Here is an 18,051-nt window from a genome sequence, read left to right on the forward strand (position 1 = left end):
TTTTTTAAGGGAGCATGCACATATGTATCATTTTGTAAATTTAAACAACAACCACTTAAAAATCTTAGGAAGAAACCAGTAGGAAACCAGGTGGACCTAGCAGCAGCTAGGGATAAATGCCCAAAGGGACCCAAAGCTTGCCTCCCAGAACCAAGGTCGAGGAGACTCAGGGTGACGTTTGGCTGTGCTGCCCGTCATTCACAGGCACCTGTCCTGGCTGTGAGACGGGGCCTTCCTTAGGCTCCCCCGCTTGTGTCTCCACACTGGACTCTGTAGTACTCCCCGAGATGGTCCTTTCCCAGCCGAGGAGACTGGAGAGCAGGATTCTTGGGACTGTCCCTCCAGCCCACGTGGCTTTTACTTAGCAACATTTGGGGAGCACCTTGGTTCCACCCCAGCCTTCCAGAAGGCCTAGTTAGCAGAGAACTGGCAAAAGGATTTTCAGACCATTTCACTGAGTGCGTGTGTGTCGGTTTGGATATGGATGCTGGCCAGCCAAGGCTTCGGTTTTGGGGTGGGGAGTGGGTTACCAAGGGGCATTGTTGTTTCCATTTGTCCCCCTCTGGCCTTGCCCTGTCCACTGCAAGGTGGGCACAGCTGGTGCTTGTAGCCCTGGTTCCGAAGCATCGGATGGAATAGGTTCTTATTTTTTGGCCTGACGTGATGCACTGTTGACTTTCACTGGCCTTTGGAGAGGGGAGCTTAGGTCTCAAAGGTGACCAGTTACAGGGTAGCCGCTTCAGAAGTCAGGCCTGCCCACTCCATAATGTGCAGGAAAGTGGGTGGCATTTCTATCCTCGGAAGTGGAAACCCCAAACTTTGTGCATGTTCATAAATTAAAAAACTAAAATCTGGAGTGCCAGCTTCCTTCTGTGCATGGCTCCCTCAGGTTCTGTGTCCTCCAAGGCCTTCTAGGGTGGACGTGAGAGTGAGCTAGCCACGGAGGGCGGCGGGGGGGTTTGCCTCCTGCCGGAGGCCAGTGGGTCCACACGGAGCTTGGCCTTCCTGGGTTCTTCTTGGCTCAAGAAGACAGTTTTCGGCAGCAGGTCTGAGCCCACCTGCTTGTCGGGTGCCCCGTACCAACACGTGCAAGCCCATTTTTCTGCTTGCTGCAGACCCTCTTCTTCTGATCGACATCTTATTCCTGTGGCCTTTGTGTCTGAGAAATGGTTTGAGATCTCCTGCTGACTGGCCGAAGTCTTGTTTACCTCCTGGGGGCAGGGCAGACGCCATGTGTCTGTTTTATGGTATGTACCTCTTTTTCTGGACATTGATTGATTTTTTCCCCCCTTTGCCTCACCTTCCCCATCCCTGCCTTCACTCTGGGACACCTGGGAGCCCTTCTCCACATGGCAGATGGAATTCCAATAGTGCTGCCGTCCAGAGTGTGAGCCGGAGAGCTGGGCTTGTGGTCTCTCTGCTGCACTTGTTAGAAATGCCCCGGTGGGAGGGAGGGACAGACACAGAGGACTGGCCCCAAGGAAGGCCCCAGCCTGTGTGGCCTGTGTGGCTGGCCACTGGCAGAGAAACCCAGTCTCTCAGCAGGCAAGACCAGGGCAGTGGCTGCGCCGGCAGGCATCACACCTGCATCGGATGTCTCTACATCGGCGGGGAGGGCGTGGGGGAGAATTAAAATACAATTTTGGATATAAAAATAAGAGATAAGAAGGGAAATGATAAAGGAAGAAAGCAAAGAGTTGAGACATCTACTAATTTGAAGCCAGGGACCGGCACCAAAACAGGATGAATTTTCCACGCTCTGCTGGATAGGAACATTTGGTTTGCTTTCAGTGATATTAACTTTAATGCTAACGTTAAATTGCTTTCTTCTGCACCAAATCTTCCAAACACGCAGGCTGCTGGGGGGAGAAAGAGCATTTCGCCCCCATGACTGCACATGCTTGACGCACAGTCAGTAGAGGCAACCCGGGCTTTGGGCTTTCTGGTTTGTTTTTCTTTTTTGACGTTGGGTTTTCTAAGGATCCTCATTTTTTCTCATCCACAGATACTCTGTGACATCAGATCCCTTCCCTGAGTAGGGAACTCGGTTTCTAGGACATTATCAGTATCTGAAAATACTGCTTCTTCCTTCTGCCCGCCTCCCAGTGCAGGAATCACTGTCCAAGTGGGCAGCAGGTGCTTCCCCGGGGGCGCAGGTGTGCCCCTTCAGGGGCCAGCTCTCAGCTCAGAGTCCGGGGGGAGAGGGCAGCTGGAGGAGCCTATGGCTTTCAGAAATAGAACTCAACGAGTCAGTCCTAATCCAGCCCTAATGAATCGAATGTTTGCTCCAAATCAAATCTCCAGCCCTCACTTCCTGTCCTGAAGCCAAAATGACCTGCTTAGCTTGGTGTTCAGCCATCAGGCAGAGAACTATGATTAGATTAGAATGGAAAGCACTCCTCCCTACCCGCTCTGAAGGCCTTTGTTGGGGCTGTGCAGGCGTGTTAGGTAGGATGCCCTCTGTTCCCGATCATTCAAGGGCCAGATGCACCTGCATGGCCCATCCATCAGAAGCTCGTGCCTCTGACTTCCTCAATGTGACTCACCTCATTAAGGCCAGGGACAGAGCTCCCATTGGAGTTCCAACCAGGCTAGCAACAGGGAGCTTCTTATTAGTAGTGGAGTTCCCGCCTGCCTGGTGAAACTCTGCAGGATGGCTTGGTGGTCGCCAGCATCCCTGTTAGGATTTTAAAAATGCATAAAAGCATAAGACATTGATCTGGCCCTGCACATCGAGGCTTCTGCTCCCTTCTTTCAAGGGCTGTAGGCTCATGGCCTGGAGGTGGGCATGCCCTATGCTCCAGGGAGCCCCTGCTGGTGGAGGTGGGGACAGGTGCCCTAAGGTGGACTTTCAGAGGGTACTTATGGAGCACTCTTTACATCTAGGGACTCATACTGTTCTCCCAGAAATGCCACTTTACAGAGGGGAAGCTGAGGCATGAAACAGTTAAGTGACTTGCCTGAGGTCAGTCAGGTTGCAAGTGGTGTGGCCAGATCACCCCCAGGTGGCCTGGCTCTGTCCCCTGTCCCACACCCAGCCCAACCCCAAGTGGGAAGAAAGTTGGTGGCAGCTGAAGATGGGCCTTCCCAGTAAGTTGACATCCTGGGACATTCATCTCAATTCTGCAGGGCAGAAACCACATAGACAGGAGTGCCCAAAAGCCTGAGCCACCAGCCTTCTCATCCACATTGGAACAGGGAGCCACAGCCCTGACTTAAAAAAAAAAAAAAAAGTAGAAAAAAGTGCTTTTATTGACTCTTCTGCTCCAGAAAGCTTTTGTGTCCCAGTTCTCTCTTCTAGCAACAGAGAGCATCAAAGGACCCCATGGACTATTGGTGGGCTCTCCCCATCTGCTACTTGTAGGTGGGCCCTGCCTGGACCACGTTCCTCTTGGGGTGTCTGGACCCCACCTGCCAGCTCACCCCAGCAGCTCTCAGGACCACCTCCATTTGTAGGAGGTGATGCATCTTGACCCATTCACTGTGGATCCCAGGTGAGCCATCTGGGGAGGTGAGAAGTGCCAACAGGACCTACTCTGAGTCCCACCCTGAGCAGCTGCCACATCTGGGTGCTCCAGCCACCACCTGTTCCCGCAGATGCAGAACAGGAAGGCCACGCAGTCTTGTTAGCCTTTGATAAATGCTTAAAGATTCCTTCACCATGTGCCGGACAGACTGTTTATCACTCACGGGGAGGAAAGCATTCGGATTCTAAGTATCCCTGATTCTTGCAATTAATGCCTGGACATGAGCATCGAGCGGAGAATGGCCAGGAAGATCGCTCAGATTTACTAGGGTACTTATTGTCCCTTAAATAAATAGCAATTAATACTAAAACATTTAATTAAGGTTTAAGAGCCAGCGGAGATATTTATCTCTTGCATAGCTTTTAAGTCTGTGCAAATGCATTTTTAATGATGATATAGCAGTTTGTTAGCACACCATCTTGTCGGCTCATGCTAACCCCCACACACATGTGGGACCCAAAGGTGGCCACGTTCGCTTCCCTGCAGGCAGGTGGGTGGTGGTGCCTGCACTCTGGGACACAGCACTCCAATCTGGGCAGGTGTTCACCCTGTCTTCCCTATTTGGCCTCTACAGTAGATTCCAGCAAATTCGTGCCTCAGACCACCTCCAGAGTGGCACCCGGCTGTTCTGGATGTGACACCATGAAACTGGCCTTTTCCATACTCCGTGGAAAAAGGCCGGGGACACCTGCCTGCCATTGGCTCTTGGGCTAATTTCCTGTCGTTTTTCATATAACAAGTAAACTTCAGAAAACCTCATTAGTGTTCAGATCTTTGCATTTGCCAAGGCCACTTTATTCCCCACAGAGACCAAAAAGTAATAAAAGTTCTCGCATCTGAAGCCAGTAAGAAATAAATCATGTTTTATTATTATTTTCAAAAACACACTGAAGACATAACTAATAAAACCCGAGAAATGCACCTGAGCCTTCTCGCTTTGTTCTAAAAAATACATTAACAGAATACCCAGCTTTTGCAATTCAGAGGAACACTGTTTTCCAAGCAGCATGCAGACCACTCTGCAAACTGATCTAAACTGAGCACCAGCAGCAAGGCAAACTTGGTGGCAAAGTAGCCCTTTCAGGATGCGGAGAAATTTAACTAGCAGCCAGTGGCTCCAGGGCCCTCTTGCCATAGTCTGTTCATTGTTTTGCAAAAGCAGTCACTGATCTTTGAGCCTGGGACCCACCATGTGGTTGGCTGCTGGTGGGGCCAGGCAAGCCCACAATCTCTTTCCAGGCAGCAGAGGGCACTAGTTTCTCCAAAGTCAGAATTTATCCCAGATCCCAATCTCTCAGATCACTTTGCAAGGCGCAGCTTCTCTTTCTGGCCGGGAACCAGGTGTGGACGCCTTCGCCACGTTCCTCCAGCCAGGACGTGGGGGTGGGGGTGGAGGGGTTCTCTTGGCTATCTTTCCCGACTGGCCTGGGATGCACGTCCCTCTCTGGTCCCTATCAGGGTCAGTGTCCAGCTGGGAGGTTCACACACCAAGCCTTGAGAACAGAAAGCCGCAAGCCCTCCCAGGAGCTGAGTGCAAGCAGCAGGAACCTAGGGCAGACATGGAAGGTGGCCAGGGTAGCCTCACGCCCTCCTCCTGTCCTATCAGGGCGATGCCACCCTTGTTGGGACCCCTCACAGGGAACCCGTGAACCTCTGCGGGAAGCCAGTACTGCTCTTCAAGTGGATATTCAGGGCACAGGGCTGGAGCCATGTCCCTGTCCTTCCCTCCCTCTCTTTCTCTCTCTGCCCTTCATCCTGAGATTTTTGGGGAGAGACAGATGCCTGTAGGTTTGGAAGAGGCTCTGTCCCCGAGCAGCACAAGGGCCCCTCTGTCAACCCTTGCATGAGGCTCTCCTAGTCATAATCCACCTGTAGGCAGCATGTGAAGGTCATTTCAGGCTTTAGTCTCAAGGGCTGCGGACAAGGCTACTTCCACACAGGTGCCTCTTCCCTTAGCTGCATCTAGTACTGAAGGCCCCAGGCCAGGCACAGAGCTGGAGCCCCAGCGAGCCAAGGTGGACCTCGCAGGACTTGTGACAGCTGGGGAGACACATGGCACATACACACTCAGGTGAGAGCCCGTGCAGCTCATCCTACAAGAGCACGCTCTAATAGACAAACTTGAAATAGAGATCACAGTTAGGAAAGGAAGAGACATCCAGGAAGGCCTCCCCAGGGTGGTGACCAACCACAGAAACCTGAAGGACACAGAGTCAGAGATTTGCCATCGGAGGCCAGGCAGCTGCCTGGAACGTTGAGGCAAAGGGATGCAGGGCAAAGAGGCAGAAGCACTGAAGTCCCTACGGAAGTCCCCCTACGAGATGGCTGGCCCGAGGGGAGGGGTGAAGCAGCGTCTGGCACCTCCATCTGTCTGGTTAAGCTCAGAATAAAGGATCAGAAAGCAGCTCTGCCAAGGTTCTCGCAGGAAACCTCCCTCCGTCCCGGGGCAGCTAGTGTGACCTGTGCTCTAACGCAGGACCCTCTGCCAGTGAGGAGGGGGCGCTGCTCGTCCTCGTCCTGGGACAGGGGACAGCTGCTCAAACCAGACACTCACCAGGCACAGGCTTCAGTGTCTCCATGTTTTTTTTGATGTACATTTCTTAAGTTTTTAGCGGTAACATGTCCATAATGTGAAACTGACCATTTTAACCATTTTTAACAGCACAGCGGCATCAAGCACGTTCACGACATCATGCATCCATCACCACCACCTGTCTCCAGAACCTCCTCATCGTCCCAAACCGAAACTCTGACTCCATGAAACACCGACTGCCCCCCAACCCAACCCCTTCCCCCAGCCCCTGGTGCCTCCTTCTCCTCTCGGGCTCTATGCTTTTTGCTCCTCTAGGACCTCATATGAGTGGAGTCATAGAAGATTTGTCTCCAAATTCTTAGCTTTCCAAAAACTAGAATGAAGATAGACACACAGGAGGGACATCTCTCTCTGTTATAATGGCTTCATTTTTTAAACCCCCACCCCCACCCCATCCTAGAAAGTGGAGGTGAGCAAGTGCAGAGCACAGCTGGAGAACAGCTGCCGAGGGTGGTGGCACCCATCTGGTGAGATGTCCTGTTTCTTTACACAACATGACACACCCCCACCCCCCACTCATGGTGGAGTGGGCAGCCCCACAAGAGATGAGTAGATGTTCTATTCAGGCCTCCTGGACTTGCCCAAATGTGTCGTTTGGAGGTGAGGAGGCCCCCAGGGGCCCTGCCTTCGTGTCCAGACCAGGAGGGTTCCTGGAAAGGAAATGAACCCCCACACCCCCTGCCCAGGTGGAGGAGACTGTGCTCAGGCTCCCAGTACAGAGGGGTCTGAGTTCCTGCAGCCTGAAGCCTGAAGATGTGCCCCCCACCCCGCCCCAGCCTGGGTGCCCTGAAGCCCTCATTCTTGGGGAGGATCATCCCACGGGCTTAACTCAGGATGAAGAACCCTACCCCCTAGTCTGTTGAAAAAGGGGTAATGAGCCGAGGCCGGGCACATGATCAGAGTCTCCCGGGCAGCTTGCAGAAACCCATCTTCACAGTTCCCACCCTGAGGAGCAGAGGCGGGTGTAGGACCCTGTTTTCTGAAGTGCTCAGCTCAGCCTATGACTAGGATGGGGCCAGGCCGGCCGCTGTGCCGGGAGGTGCTACGGAGATGCGAGAGCCCCAGCCGTGTCCTTCTGTGTTTCATTTTAGAATTGTTGCCTCCATTCTAGTTGTGTCATCAGCATAGATGAGGGTGCAGTGTCACCCCCCTTTATGCTGTTTGCAGGTCCTCATTTCCTGTAACTGTGGGTGCAGAGGGCTCCAAGTGACAGCAGAGAGAAACAATGCCCCCTCCTTCCAGCAACAGCGCCTCCAGGCTGAGCCGTGACGTGCTCCAACACCCACCACCATGCCCAGAACAGCCGTAGCTCCCTGACTCTCTGGGAGATGCTGGCCTCTGAGATCTGTCACGGGGGCGGGAAGACTTTGGGGTTCCTACTTTCTGAGGCTATGCCCGGGCTGGTTAAGAGCCACCCCTCCTTTGCAGTCAGCTAACTTGGCCTGCAGGCACATGTGACTCACCTTCTTCCTGTTGTCAGCAAGATCATCTCTTGGGGAGACCCAGGACGTGGTTTTTCTGATGCAGTCCATGAATCTCTCCAAGTCCCAGCCTCACTGAGCCTTCAGCTGAGCAGTGGAGTGAAATGGACTCTGTTGCTTCCCACCATCCATAAATGGAGTGGGCAGCACCTGCGCTCTTGGCGGGTAGGAGCTGGAAAGGGACTCAGCGTGGTGCTATATGCGCTCAGTCCCACAGGCTTGGGGTGCGTGGTGCCCTCATAGTTAATGCAGGGGTGGTCCCAGCCCCTCTTAGGAAGCGCAGGCTCACTCCTGATGTGGGCAGAAACAGCCCCTTCATCAATTACTATGATTAGCACGAGGTCCCTGGGACTCCTCGCATGTGCACCAATTCCTGGTGCCTAAGGCTGGCAGACACCCTGCCTGCTTGGGGACACTGGTGTCTGTAAGCCAGCGAGCAGCCTGGGGCTTGGTTGCAGAGGCTCAGAGGGGCTGCACAGACTGATCCTGCCCTTGGCTCCCTACTATTTAATCTCTTCTTGTTTTCTTTCCACACAGGATTCCGTTGGTGAACCTGTAAAAAAAAAAAAAAAAAATTAAATTAAAAAAAAACACACACACACACAAAACCTAAAACTAAACTTTCTACGGGGAGGGTCCCCATACCTACCGCTTCAGTTTGCCGGTGGGGAGCTCAAAGAGCAGGACGCTATAGGCCAAATATATTTTTATAAAAATGCTCACGCCTATGGGGGACTGCCTTCTGCCAGAGTTTTCTTTGGAGAACAGAAAGAAGAAAAGCAAGAAAGAAGCTGGAGACAGAGAAGGCCAGCAGGAAGCACCTGAAGCCTGGGATTTGTACTGATTCTGAACCTGTGCCAATAATACCATTATGTGCCATGTACTGACCCGAAAGACTTGGTGACCAAGCCGAAGCCAAGCGAACCACGCGTAGAAATCTTACAGAAAATGGGGGGTGGGAATCTTCCAATAGAGTCGCTATTTCTGGTTAATATACATATATAAATATATAAATACACACAGACACACACACACACTTTTTTTGTACTGTAGCAATTTTTGAATATCTTCAATGTTCCTTTTTAAAAAAATGTTATCGGTTACAAAATCTGATTTATTTAACATGCTTAGTATGAACAGAATAAACTGGTGTTTTCTACTTTGGCAACATATCGCACACACAGGCACACACATGCACACATACCCACACACAAACACGTACACGCATATATATGCATCTATTGGAAATGCAGTTCCACGAGTGAGCACATTCCTTCTGGTGACCTGGTATCCCATTGCCATCCATCCCGGGGGATAGCCTGGACCCACGCAGACAGACCCCTCAATGACACATCCTGCATTTGCTGGTATTTGGTGAGTGGCACTAGATGTATAATTTATTATCTTGGGCCAGAATTAAGAATGCCATGGTTTTATATACATACATATATATAGAGAGACACATAAATACGATCTTTTTTCATTTAATTGTTTGAAGAAGCTACCTAACAGCCACACACACATTTATGTAGCCAGCTGCTTACAAATGGGGCTGAGCGTCAGATTGGGTGGGTGGTGGATTCCTGACCATCTTTGTGTTATACAAGCATAGACCGAATTAAAGAAAAATTTCCAGTTCCAAAAATTAAAGGAATATATCCTTATAATGTGTGTGCGTATGTCAGAACAGAACCCAAAAATATACAAGGGCCCCAGTTTGTTTGAAAAGGAGGAATCATTCCATGTGTGAGGGACCCAGGCTACCCCCATGGGAGCTGTGCCCTGGCGTGTTTCACTTCTCTTCCACACACATTGGTGGACAGGTTGCTGCTCTTTCTAGAACCCAAGCATGAGTTTGAACCTTGATGGGGATTGTAGCAGAGAGGCTGTGTCTCTTGCTGGTGCTGGTTGATCAACATTTCTGTTTTGCCATCAAGAATCCTACAATGGGGCTTCCCAGTGGAAATAGGGGCTTAAGGCTGGAGCCTTGTGGAAGGGAATCCCAACCACACATACTTTGCTGGAAATACTGCCATGTCTGGGGCAGGCAACTCCCTCCCAGTCCCAGCCATATAACAGTGCCCTGGTGCCCCATTGTGCGGCATGTAGGGGCACTGTAAGGGATGGGAGGCTCCGTTGGATCTTGTTTTCTCCTCACAGGGATCCCAGATTAGATGCATGTGACCTGTCTTCTATGGATGGCCCGCATGTGACTATGATTTCACCAGTAGGGTGTGCGAACCCATCTCGTGAAATGACCCGCAAACCAGGTCAAAAGGTTGAAGGTTAGGTGGGCAGTTAGCCTTGTGCCCACTTCTTGGCCAGGCTGGTGACCTCTTTCTTCCATCAGACTCAGTTCCCCTCTAGAACACCTTGAAATGTACTTCTGCACCTCCTAGCATATGGGGGAGCAAAGCAATGCCAGGGGAGGAGAAGACCATAGTGCTAGGTCTATTTTGTTTGGAATGGCTTACCATCTGGGAAAATCCGATTCTTGGTTTTGGTTTTGGTTTTGTCATTTCCCAAAGCTTCAGCACTTATGGAGACAACACACACACCTGCCACTGGCTCACCTGCATGGCATTAGAAAGCACACGTTTCCCCATCCATCATCCATCTCATTACCCTCAGGTGGCTGGAGGTGGCATGGAGGCCCTCCTGACTCAGGTGGGCACAGCTTGGTGTGAGCATGAGGCAAGAGCTGTCTGTGCCTACTAGGGCAATGGAAGCTGCTCTCCACTCTCTGACACCCTGAGCCAGGGAGCCTGGCCGAGAAGGAGGTAATGGCAGGGTATCTGTTTGCTCACTAACAGCAGGAACCTGGGATTCCTCATGACACCACAATTTGGTGTCCATACCTCTGACTGCTGCTCAACCCCTTCCTCAGACCTCGGGCTGCACTCCTGATGCCTGAACTCTTTCCAGAATGCCATGTGATGCCGAGCTTTTGAAGGAAACTTACGATAACAAAGCTCCCCACCCCACCCCAACACACACAGAGCCCCAGCCCACTGGGCACATGCTCAGGGCGGGACTGGGCGCTGCACACACGCACGGCCAAGAGATGCCTGCACATTCCCCACCAGGAAGTCTGTTCTGAGTTGACATCTGTCAAAACAAATCCAACTCAGTGAAGGCTACTGTTTCGTGATGATGGAGGGAGTGTGTATAGGGATTTTAGTTTTTAAATGGTCACCTGGAAATGTGGAAGCATCATCTCTGTACAAGAGGATAGCAGAGGCAAGTGAACAGGCTTACAGAATTCAGCTCTCCCAGGAGAACGTCTATAAAGTGAGATAGCACAGGATTTCCAGAGTCAGGACCAGCGCACACGTCCTGCATGGTGTGTGTCCATGTGGTGGGTGTGGCCGTGCCCCTGCAGCGGAAGGGGGGGGGCATGCTCTGCTCTGCCCACTGCTCTCCTCAGCCTCCTGCAGGCCTGCAGTGCTCCGCCAGAGTTCCGTCTGCCTGGTCCTTAATTTGCTGTAGATATTTTTTCCCTCAAGAAAAGCACTCAGAGGAAGAGCCTTACAGTTTGGTAAGTCCTCCAATTTTTGTTCATCTCTATTTCATCCCTGAGGTGACTGAAATCCAAGGTCAAGGCCCCTGCCGGCACACAGAGCACTGTCCATCATCTACTGTTTAAGTTTTTGGAACAACTGGGTTGGGTGTTGGGCACTCTGCTGTCCAGTCAAGTCTGTTTCTAGGCTTAATTACTTCTAATCTTTGTGCATTTGTCATTTTTATCTGGTTGAAATAATGAGTATAATTACTTTTGTTGACAAGCTCTGAGTGCCAAGGGGAAGGGGCTCCAGGCTCGGCTGGGAAGGCTTCCTGGTCATTCCCCACTGGGCTCGAATTCCAGGAACATCTAGGGCAAAGCCCAGCCATGTGCCCACTGCATTTGTCTCCTTGGCTACAGCCTGCTTTCACGGGGTGTGGAAGTGTAGGGACCCCTGGGGCACATCAGAGGGCTGTTAGTCTCTACAATCCATGTCCTTCTTGCGCGGGAAGGACACACCACTTAGGAAGCCTTGAGTTTTCCCAAGTGTGTCTGGTCCTTCCCCATCCTGAATTTAGGTGGACATCTCATGCTGCATTTGACTAGATATTTATCTCAATCCTTCATGGAGCATTTGAAACTTAGGAACATGGACTTACCAGCAAATCCTACCAACTCTGAATTTGACCCCTGAGAATTCAGTAGTTACTCCCACTACTTTGACATCTTCGAGCACTCTTCCTTCTTACAGATACATTGCTCTTTCTCAACCACATTTCAGCACCGAGCAGAATCTTGTGTATAGGCTTTGGTCTTTTGAAATTTTGTGTGAGGACGTCCATCCCCATTTGTCATACCAGGGAAATGCACATATCAGAGAATTGACCCTTTTGCCTTGTAAGTCTCCATTTGACTCTTATTGTCTGAGGAGTTATTCCATCTTTTTTTGCTTCTTTTCCCAGATTGTCCAGTCTCATCAGCAGCTCAGGAAGCTAGGCTGACCCCAGTCTCTTGGGAGATAAGATGAGGAGCCAGGGCTGAGGTTCAGAGTCGGGACCTGCAGCCTTGTCAGGTCAGGCTGGGTCTTCCCATAACTTACATCAATCCATACCTTTCTTTGTCTGTATTGTGACACCGTCATCTTGTCTCATCAAGGAGGTCCCAGCATGAGTGAGTGTCGGCACCCCCCTGAGCTGTCCTTCCACACACTGCCCTGTCTCCACCCAGTCACCCCACACATCACAGTGGGGAAGGGCACTGAGGCCATCCTCGTTTCACCACAAGAGCCCCTTAAGAAGACACTATTCACAGAGGCAGTTGGAAGAGAAGCAATTCTTTGTGGCTTGCCCGAATTTGTCATTCATCTGCTCATGCAAAGACTTGAACTTCTGTTATGTTGGCCACATGGTGAAGAGCAAGATGGACACGATCTTACCCTAATGAGTTTTGCTTTCTACTCTGGGAGGAAGCAGATAATTAACATAGAATAAAAAATTAATGATTTCCAGAGAAAGAGATATGTGACAGGAAGAGAATGGGGCAAAATGATAGCAGGAAGAGAAGGCAGGGCTGTTTGTGTCTCCTGGGAACCGTCACTTGCTTAAGGAGGGCTGGTTTGGGGTTGAAGTGAATAAGGAAACCTTGCTCCTACCTTCTGGATGAAAGTGCAGTGCAGTGCCGAGGAGGAGATGTCCCAGTCATTACAAACCATCCACCTAATTTCCCCCAAAACTCCTCACCGTTCTGGCAGGGAGTGGCCCTGCAGGGGAAGCAGAGAAGCAAGATGATGAACTTCCCTCTCCCTTGACCACTGCCTCTCTCCATGGACCCTTCCTGTGCACATATGTACATTGCCAAGTCTTACTTAGGTCAACCAATTCTCAAGGAAGACACAGGAATCCAAGGACAGAGACGCAGCCCATTGGGGACTGGGGGGCCCAGAGAGAGTCATTCCTCCTGGTAGGAGAAGAGAAGGCAGCTGCCTTTTCCAAAGCTCACCCTCAATACTGATCACACTTAGCAACGTACTTCTTAAACAACATCTGCTTTTAAGTAAGCAGATACTCCAAAACACGCCATGATTCATGTAATTTTGGAATGGTTATTTTGGTGCAGTTTGTCAATTTGCTATGCCATACTGTTTTTTGATCGTTTGTTTGTTTTCCAATGTAAATAGCACAGCCCACATAAATGAGCAAAACTCTCACCATCTGAGAGTTTTTGATTATTCTTCCTGACTTATTTTACATCGATGTGCTTCCGGCTATGAAGACAAACTTGCTCTTCATCCCCTACTCTGAGCCAAGATTTTTGTGTTAGTTACACTCAGCATAATTTGTGGGGTTTTGGCGAGGTCTTAAATAGTTGTTTGACATTTTGAAATATGCTGCCTGCCCTTCCTTCCTAAAAGTGTGGAGCATGGTTGAGTATAGTTTTGCATTTTGGGGTTAGAGTTTCCGTTCGATTACACTCGAAGTGGGTAAATAGAGGTGTGGGCAGAGAATCATTATTGTTTAGATCACCCTGGTTATCAAGCAAACAGAAGTAAACTTCTTTTATGACCTCAGATGATTCTAGAACGATCTCAACCAGCAAACACAGGATACTCAATTTCTAGAATTCAAATCAGTCACCATGTGAGCAGACAATCCCTGGCTGAGGAATCAACTCTGCACAATCTCTCCTCCTGCCAAAGGGCCATTAGTAATGCTTGTGCTTAATCAGAGTAGCTGCCACACCAGAACAGACAGCCAGGCTCTGATGTGTTTGTACATACTCCCCTCCACTCCATTTCACTTTGGCTGGAGGGGGTTAAACACACAGGCTGCAGCAGAGGAGAAAGCTGTGCAAGCATTGGCACCATGAGTGCAGAACAACCCAGGAGCAGGAGGACAGATGCTTGTCATGGGCTCTTTAAGGCAGTAGTGCATGGACAGCAGGCACGTGGAGGCAAGCGGCTTCTCTCCATGGATTTTCAGACATCATGCCAGTGACAGGTCTACACTTCACCCTTGTAATTGCACAGCCCATGCCCAGATGTAAAGGCAACTGAAGAGAATAGTCAACTTGGTTATAATATGTGTCTGTGTTGGAGCTGAAATGCTAAAATAAATCTTTCCATTGCATTTCCCACTTGATGGATTCTTTGTCAAATGCTCCAAGAGTTAGTGTGCATAGAATCAAGGGAATAATTTTGAATGAATCCATAAATCTAAGTCATGTAGCTTAGAGACATGGTTTAAGCTGGCCAAACTTACCCATCTGGGACACGTGGGTTTATGTGGGGTAGGGGTAGTTTAAACAGCTAGTAAGTATGGGGCAGGGGTCAGTGGATGTATAGTCATGTTATGTCTTCTGTGTAGGGTAGAATCAGAACACACACACGTACCATGAATAGTGTAAATTAAATAGGTTAATATAATAAGCCGAGAGAGTTGCTGAGACATCCCCTGAGGCTGAGTTAACTCTTGCCAATATCTTGAATCTCAGAGTAAAACATCTGGTGAGAAACGTGTGGCGAGAATGATGCAGAGGATCAGATTTAGGAAATTCTGTATGAAAGTTAATTAATTTTTTCCCAGGTGGTCTCTCTCTTAAAATAGAATACCCTGGAGACCTGGGTTTTCACACATAAATCAGCATCTAAATATCTGCAACACCAAATAACAAATCCCTACAAGCTTCATTCTTATGTGGACATTAGCTCAGCTGATCACACTGGTTATTCTTTATCAGATTTCTTAAATTCTGCAATAAAATGCTTTAGTGTTGATGCTTATAGCTTTTGGGCTGGCACCTGTCAATTCTTGCTAGTCTGGCTAAATACGGCAAGTTATTGCTTCCAGAGAATCGGAGAGAATATTAGACGTAGGAGAAGCTAGAACACTATATGCAGTCCTAACATCTACTTTTTGGCACCATCGTACTTTGTACCATGAAGACTTATAGCCACAAAAGTCTAGGAAAGGGGAACCCCTTGCGGACCCTCATATAATGATTTCAAATCATTATACAAGGAACTGTAAAGTCAGATATCACTATACCAACTTCCTGGGCCACTGTCCCATTTCTATGACAACCATCTGTTCTTCACTCTTCAATCATTACAAGCCAAGAGGGCCAATCTCAAAGCCATTATAACATCCAGCCTCGATTTTCAAATTCTGAGAGACCATCAGGAGTAAGAGACAGGGGCTTTGCTGACATCGTAAGCTGCTGAAGTCCATGGAAGGGTGTAACAGTAAGCCCGCAGCACTGTTCTTGACCAAGTTTTGTGAAGCAGCCACTGCCACTGGAAGGGACCCTCCCCTCTGCCTCCAAGGTCTATTTTGGGCTGGGAACTCCACTCAATATTTTCTCTCTTATGCATATAGATTTCTAATATGTTATGTGAGTACCTACTACTTAAGGTCTACAAAGCAACTAGAGCATTTTTCTTGATGAGTTTATAGCAGGAAAACACAAACTTAATGGAAGTCCCAGAGAGGAGGGGTCTAAGGTGCTCCAAGGTACTACACCAGTTCTGCATAAAAGCACAACTCTTCTCCCAGTGAAGGGCACTAAAGACAGGGATGGGCAGCTGGTTTTGAAAAGTCAGCGGGCATGGCGGATCCCACATTTGGTCACACACTCCTTGAACTGAACTGTCATGACCGACAGACACATTTTAAAAAATAGGCTTTTTGTTTCCATTTCACTTGCATTTGGGTTTCTTCCTCAGAAGGATGAAAGGTCCTTGGCAAAGTTGGTTTTCAGTCAACTAACCATAGAACCAATTCTTAGAGATGAATTCCCAGCCCAAGATGACATGGAATGGCTTGAGGTTCAGTGAACGTTTCAGAGACCCCCGTGTTTGTACTTCTCGGTGGGAAGACAGAACAACATCCATGGCATTTGTTGCTCCCAGAAACACTCACCAGTCGTGGTGAGAGGGACATGTGGGAACTTGTGAATTTGGAATGAAAATGAGATTTAGGGGAAACATGTGACCAGGTGATTGTTTTCTTGAAGACTAGAGTTTTGTGTTGTTTTGTTTTTCCTTTCTTCTGGCAGCCCCATCTGGATCATTTCCTTCTCTCACCTTCCCTGCAAAGTAAGATGGTGAGTGCTGGAGCCCAGAACTCAGTTACCCTTCAGTTAAAATGAGTCAAATGAAAAGCAGAGCAACAACAACAAATCCTTCCCCAATCTTTAACAACCTTAACTTGTTAAGTTGTTTAAGTTTACTTACCTTGTGATTGAGGTATGGATCAGCCATAGATTAAGGTTTTCAGTCTCTCTAAACATGATATTGATCAGGACTCTTCTTGAACATCAGTTAAACCCAGAAAGTGTTAAAATGGACATTGGAGGAAACATGGATCATATTTTTACATTATTTTTACATTTTCTCCCAGAAGGAATAAATGTTTACTGCAAAACATTTAGAAACTACCAGTAACCAAACAGAAGGGAAATATCTGAAACGCTGGTTCAATGCTGAACCAGTGAGGACCAGTTGCAGAGATCCCTCTGGAGTTGCACACTTGACAAATCTGGCACCTATGTATGTTTTATACAAAAAAAAAAAAAAAGTCCTATTAGCTTTGGAACGCCTCTTTGCTGGTTTAATTTGTCATTGACTAAACTCATCATTGATCATTGGAGTGCCACTAGGAAGGAAAAGGCAGTCAGCCATTTGGATGTTTTACTTTCACATCACCAAGCCATTGGCACACCTGGGCATTTTGGTGAGATAAAGAGAATACTCAGAGAAACATCCGGATTATTGGCTGGGTTTTTCACATGGGGCATCTTTGTGACACATACCTGAGAATCAGAAGGATCCATTTCCATTTTCCACATTCCTAGTGCATCTAAATAACACTTGAATTTGCCATGTCTAGTTACATAAATTTAAAGACAGGCCCATCTCTCTCCTCCTCCTCTTCCTCCCCAGCTCACCCATGGAACTGGAAAACTCACAGATCATGACCCTGAACCACAGGATGAGAAATTAAATGCTTATGGCCAAAATGGCCTATTTTCACAGGTTTTAAGTTAAATGTTGTAGAACTTTATCCACCCCCCCCCCTTCCTCATGTATAGTAAAGCTGGGTTTATTTTGATTTTCCTAAATTATTTTCTGATACAATAAACTGTTAACTGTTTATTTATACTTTTACATGGAGCACTTGTTATTTTTCAACAGCAAAACGAAAGCCTCTCTGTTTAAGTGTTATACATATATCTATACCACAGCTGTCCTTATAGACGTATTTATATACCATCTTCTTGAAAGTTAAACTATTGTAGTTTACTGTTGTGTTTTTCTTTAAATGCATATCATAATCATGTTAATAAACAGAAATGACATGATATATTTGAGTGGGGGTGGGGGGTTGGGTGTGATTTCCATACAGGTGAACTTTTATTCTAAATTTTTTTTAAGTTGTTTCTGTATCTCAAAGCTATGTATTTGGAAAACATTGTACATGCAACACCTATATCAACTTTCCTGTGTATATTTAGTACTCTGATGTTGCTATTAAAAAAAAACCATAATATGGAAAAAAAATGAAAAAAGAATTGCCATGAGTTGAGGCCATGACCTCAAAAGGGCTTTTTAAAAAAATATTATTTGTTCATTTATTTTTTTTAACAATATTATCTGAGACCAACTCTAAGAATGTGGGCATTTGTGTTTCTATGCCATAGTTCACAGATTCTAAAATTTCCTCCCTGGATCATTATTTTCAAGACAAAGCTTTCCTACCTCAACAAGTAAGAAAACATTTCTGGGTCTCCATGTGTGGGTCCTGGGGTTGGGTGTCACTGAGTCTGGACCAATTGAAATGATTCCCCAGTGTTGTGCTTGAGACCACAAATATCCACAAGAGCAGGCTTGGGCATTCCCTTCGCACTTTTATGAAACAGTTTGAGTCCAGCTCACATCTGCAGAGATTCCTG

General features: G+C 48.1%; 1 protein-coding gene across 2 annotated transcripts in view; it reads left to right on the top strand.

Moving 5' to 3' along the window:
- The window catches only part of AJAP1 (adherens junctions associated protein 1), a 123,988-nt gene extending 106,267 nt beyond the window's left edge, over window positions 1-17,721 (top strand). Inside the window, exons 5-6 of one of the 2 annotated variants that reach the window (XM_072731104.1) lie at window positions 1,116-1,247; window positions 6,190-8,132. In XM_072731104.1, the coding sequence (XP_072587205.1) occupies window positions 1,116-1,188 (73 nt within the window). In that variant the 3' untranslated portion in view covers window positions 1,189-1,247; window positions 6,190-8,132. The other variant, XM_072731103.1, reaches the window with a different exon arrangement.
- Window positions 17,722-18,051: the final 330 nt, after the last annotated feature.

Source organism: Vulpes vulpes, chromosome 12 (assembly GCF_048418805.1).
Source record: "Vulpes vulpes isolate BD-2025 chromosome 12, VulVul3, whole genome shotgun sequence".
In the NCBI taxonomy this organism is placed as follows: Eukaryota; Metazoa; Chordata; class Mammalia; order Carnivora; family Canidae; genus Vulpes; species Vulpes vulpes.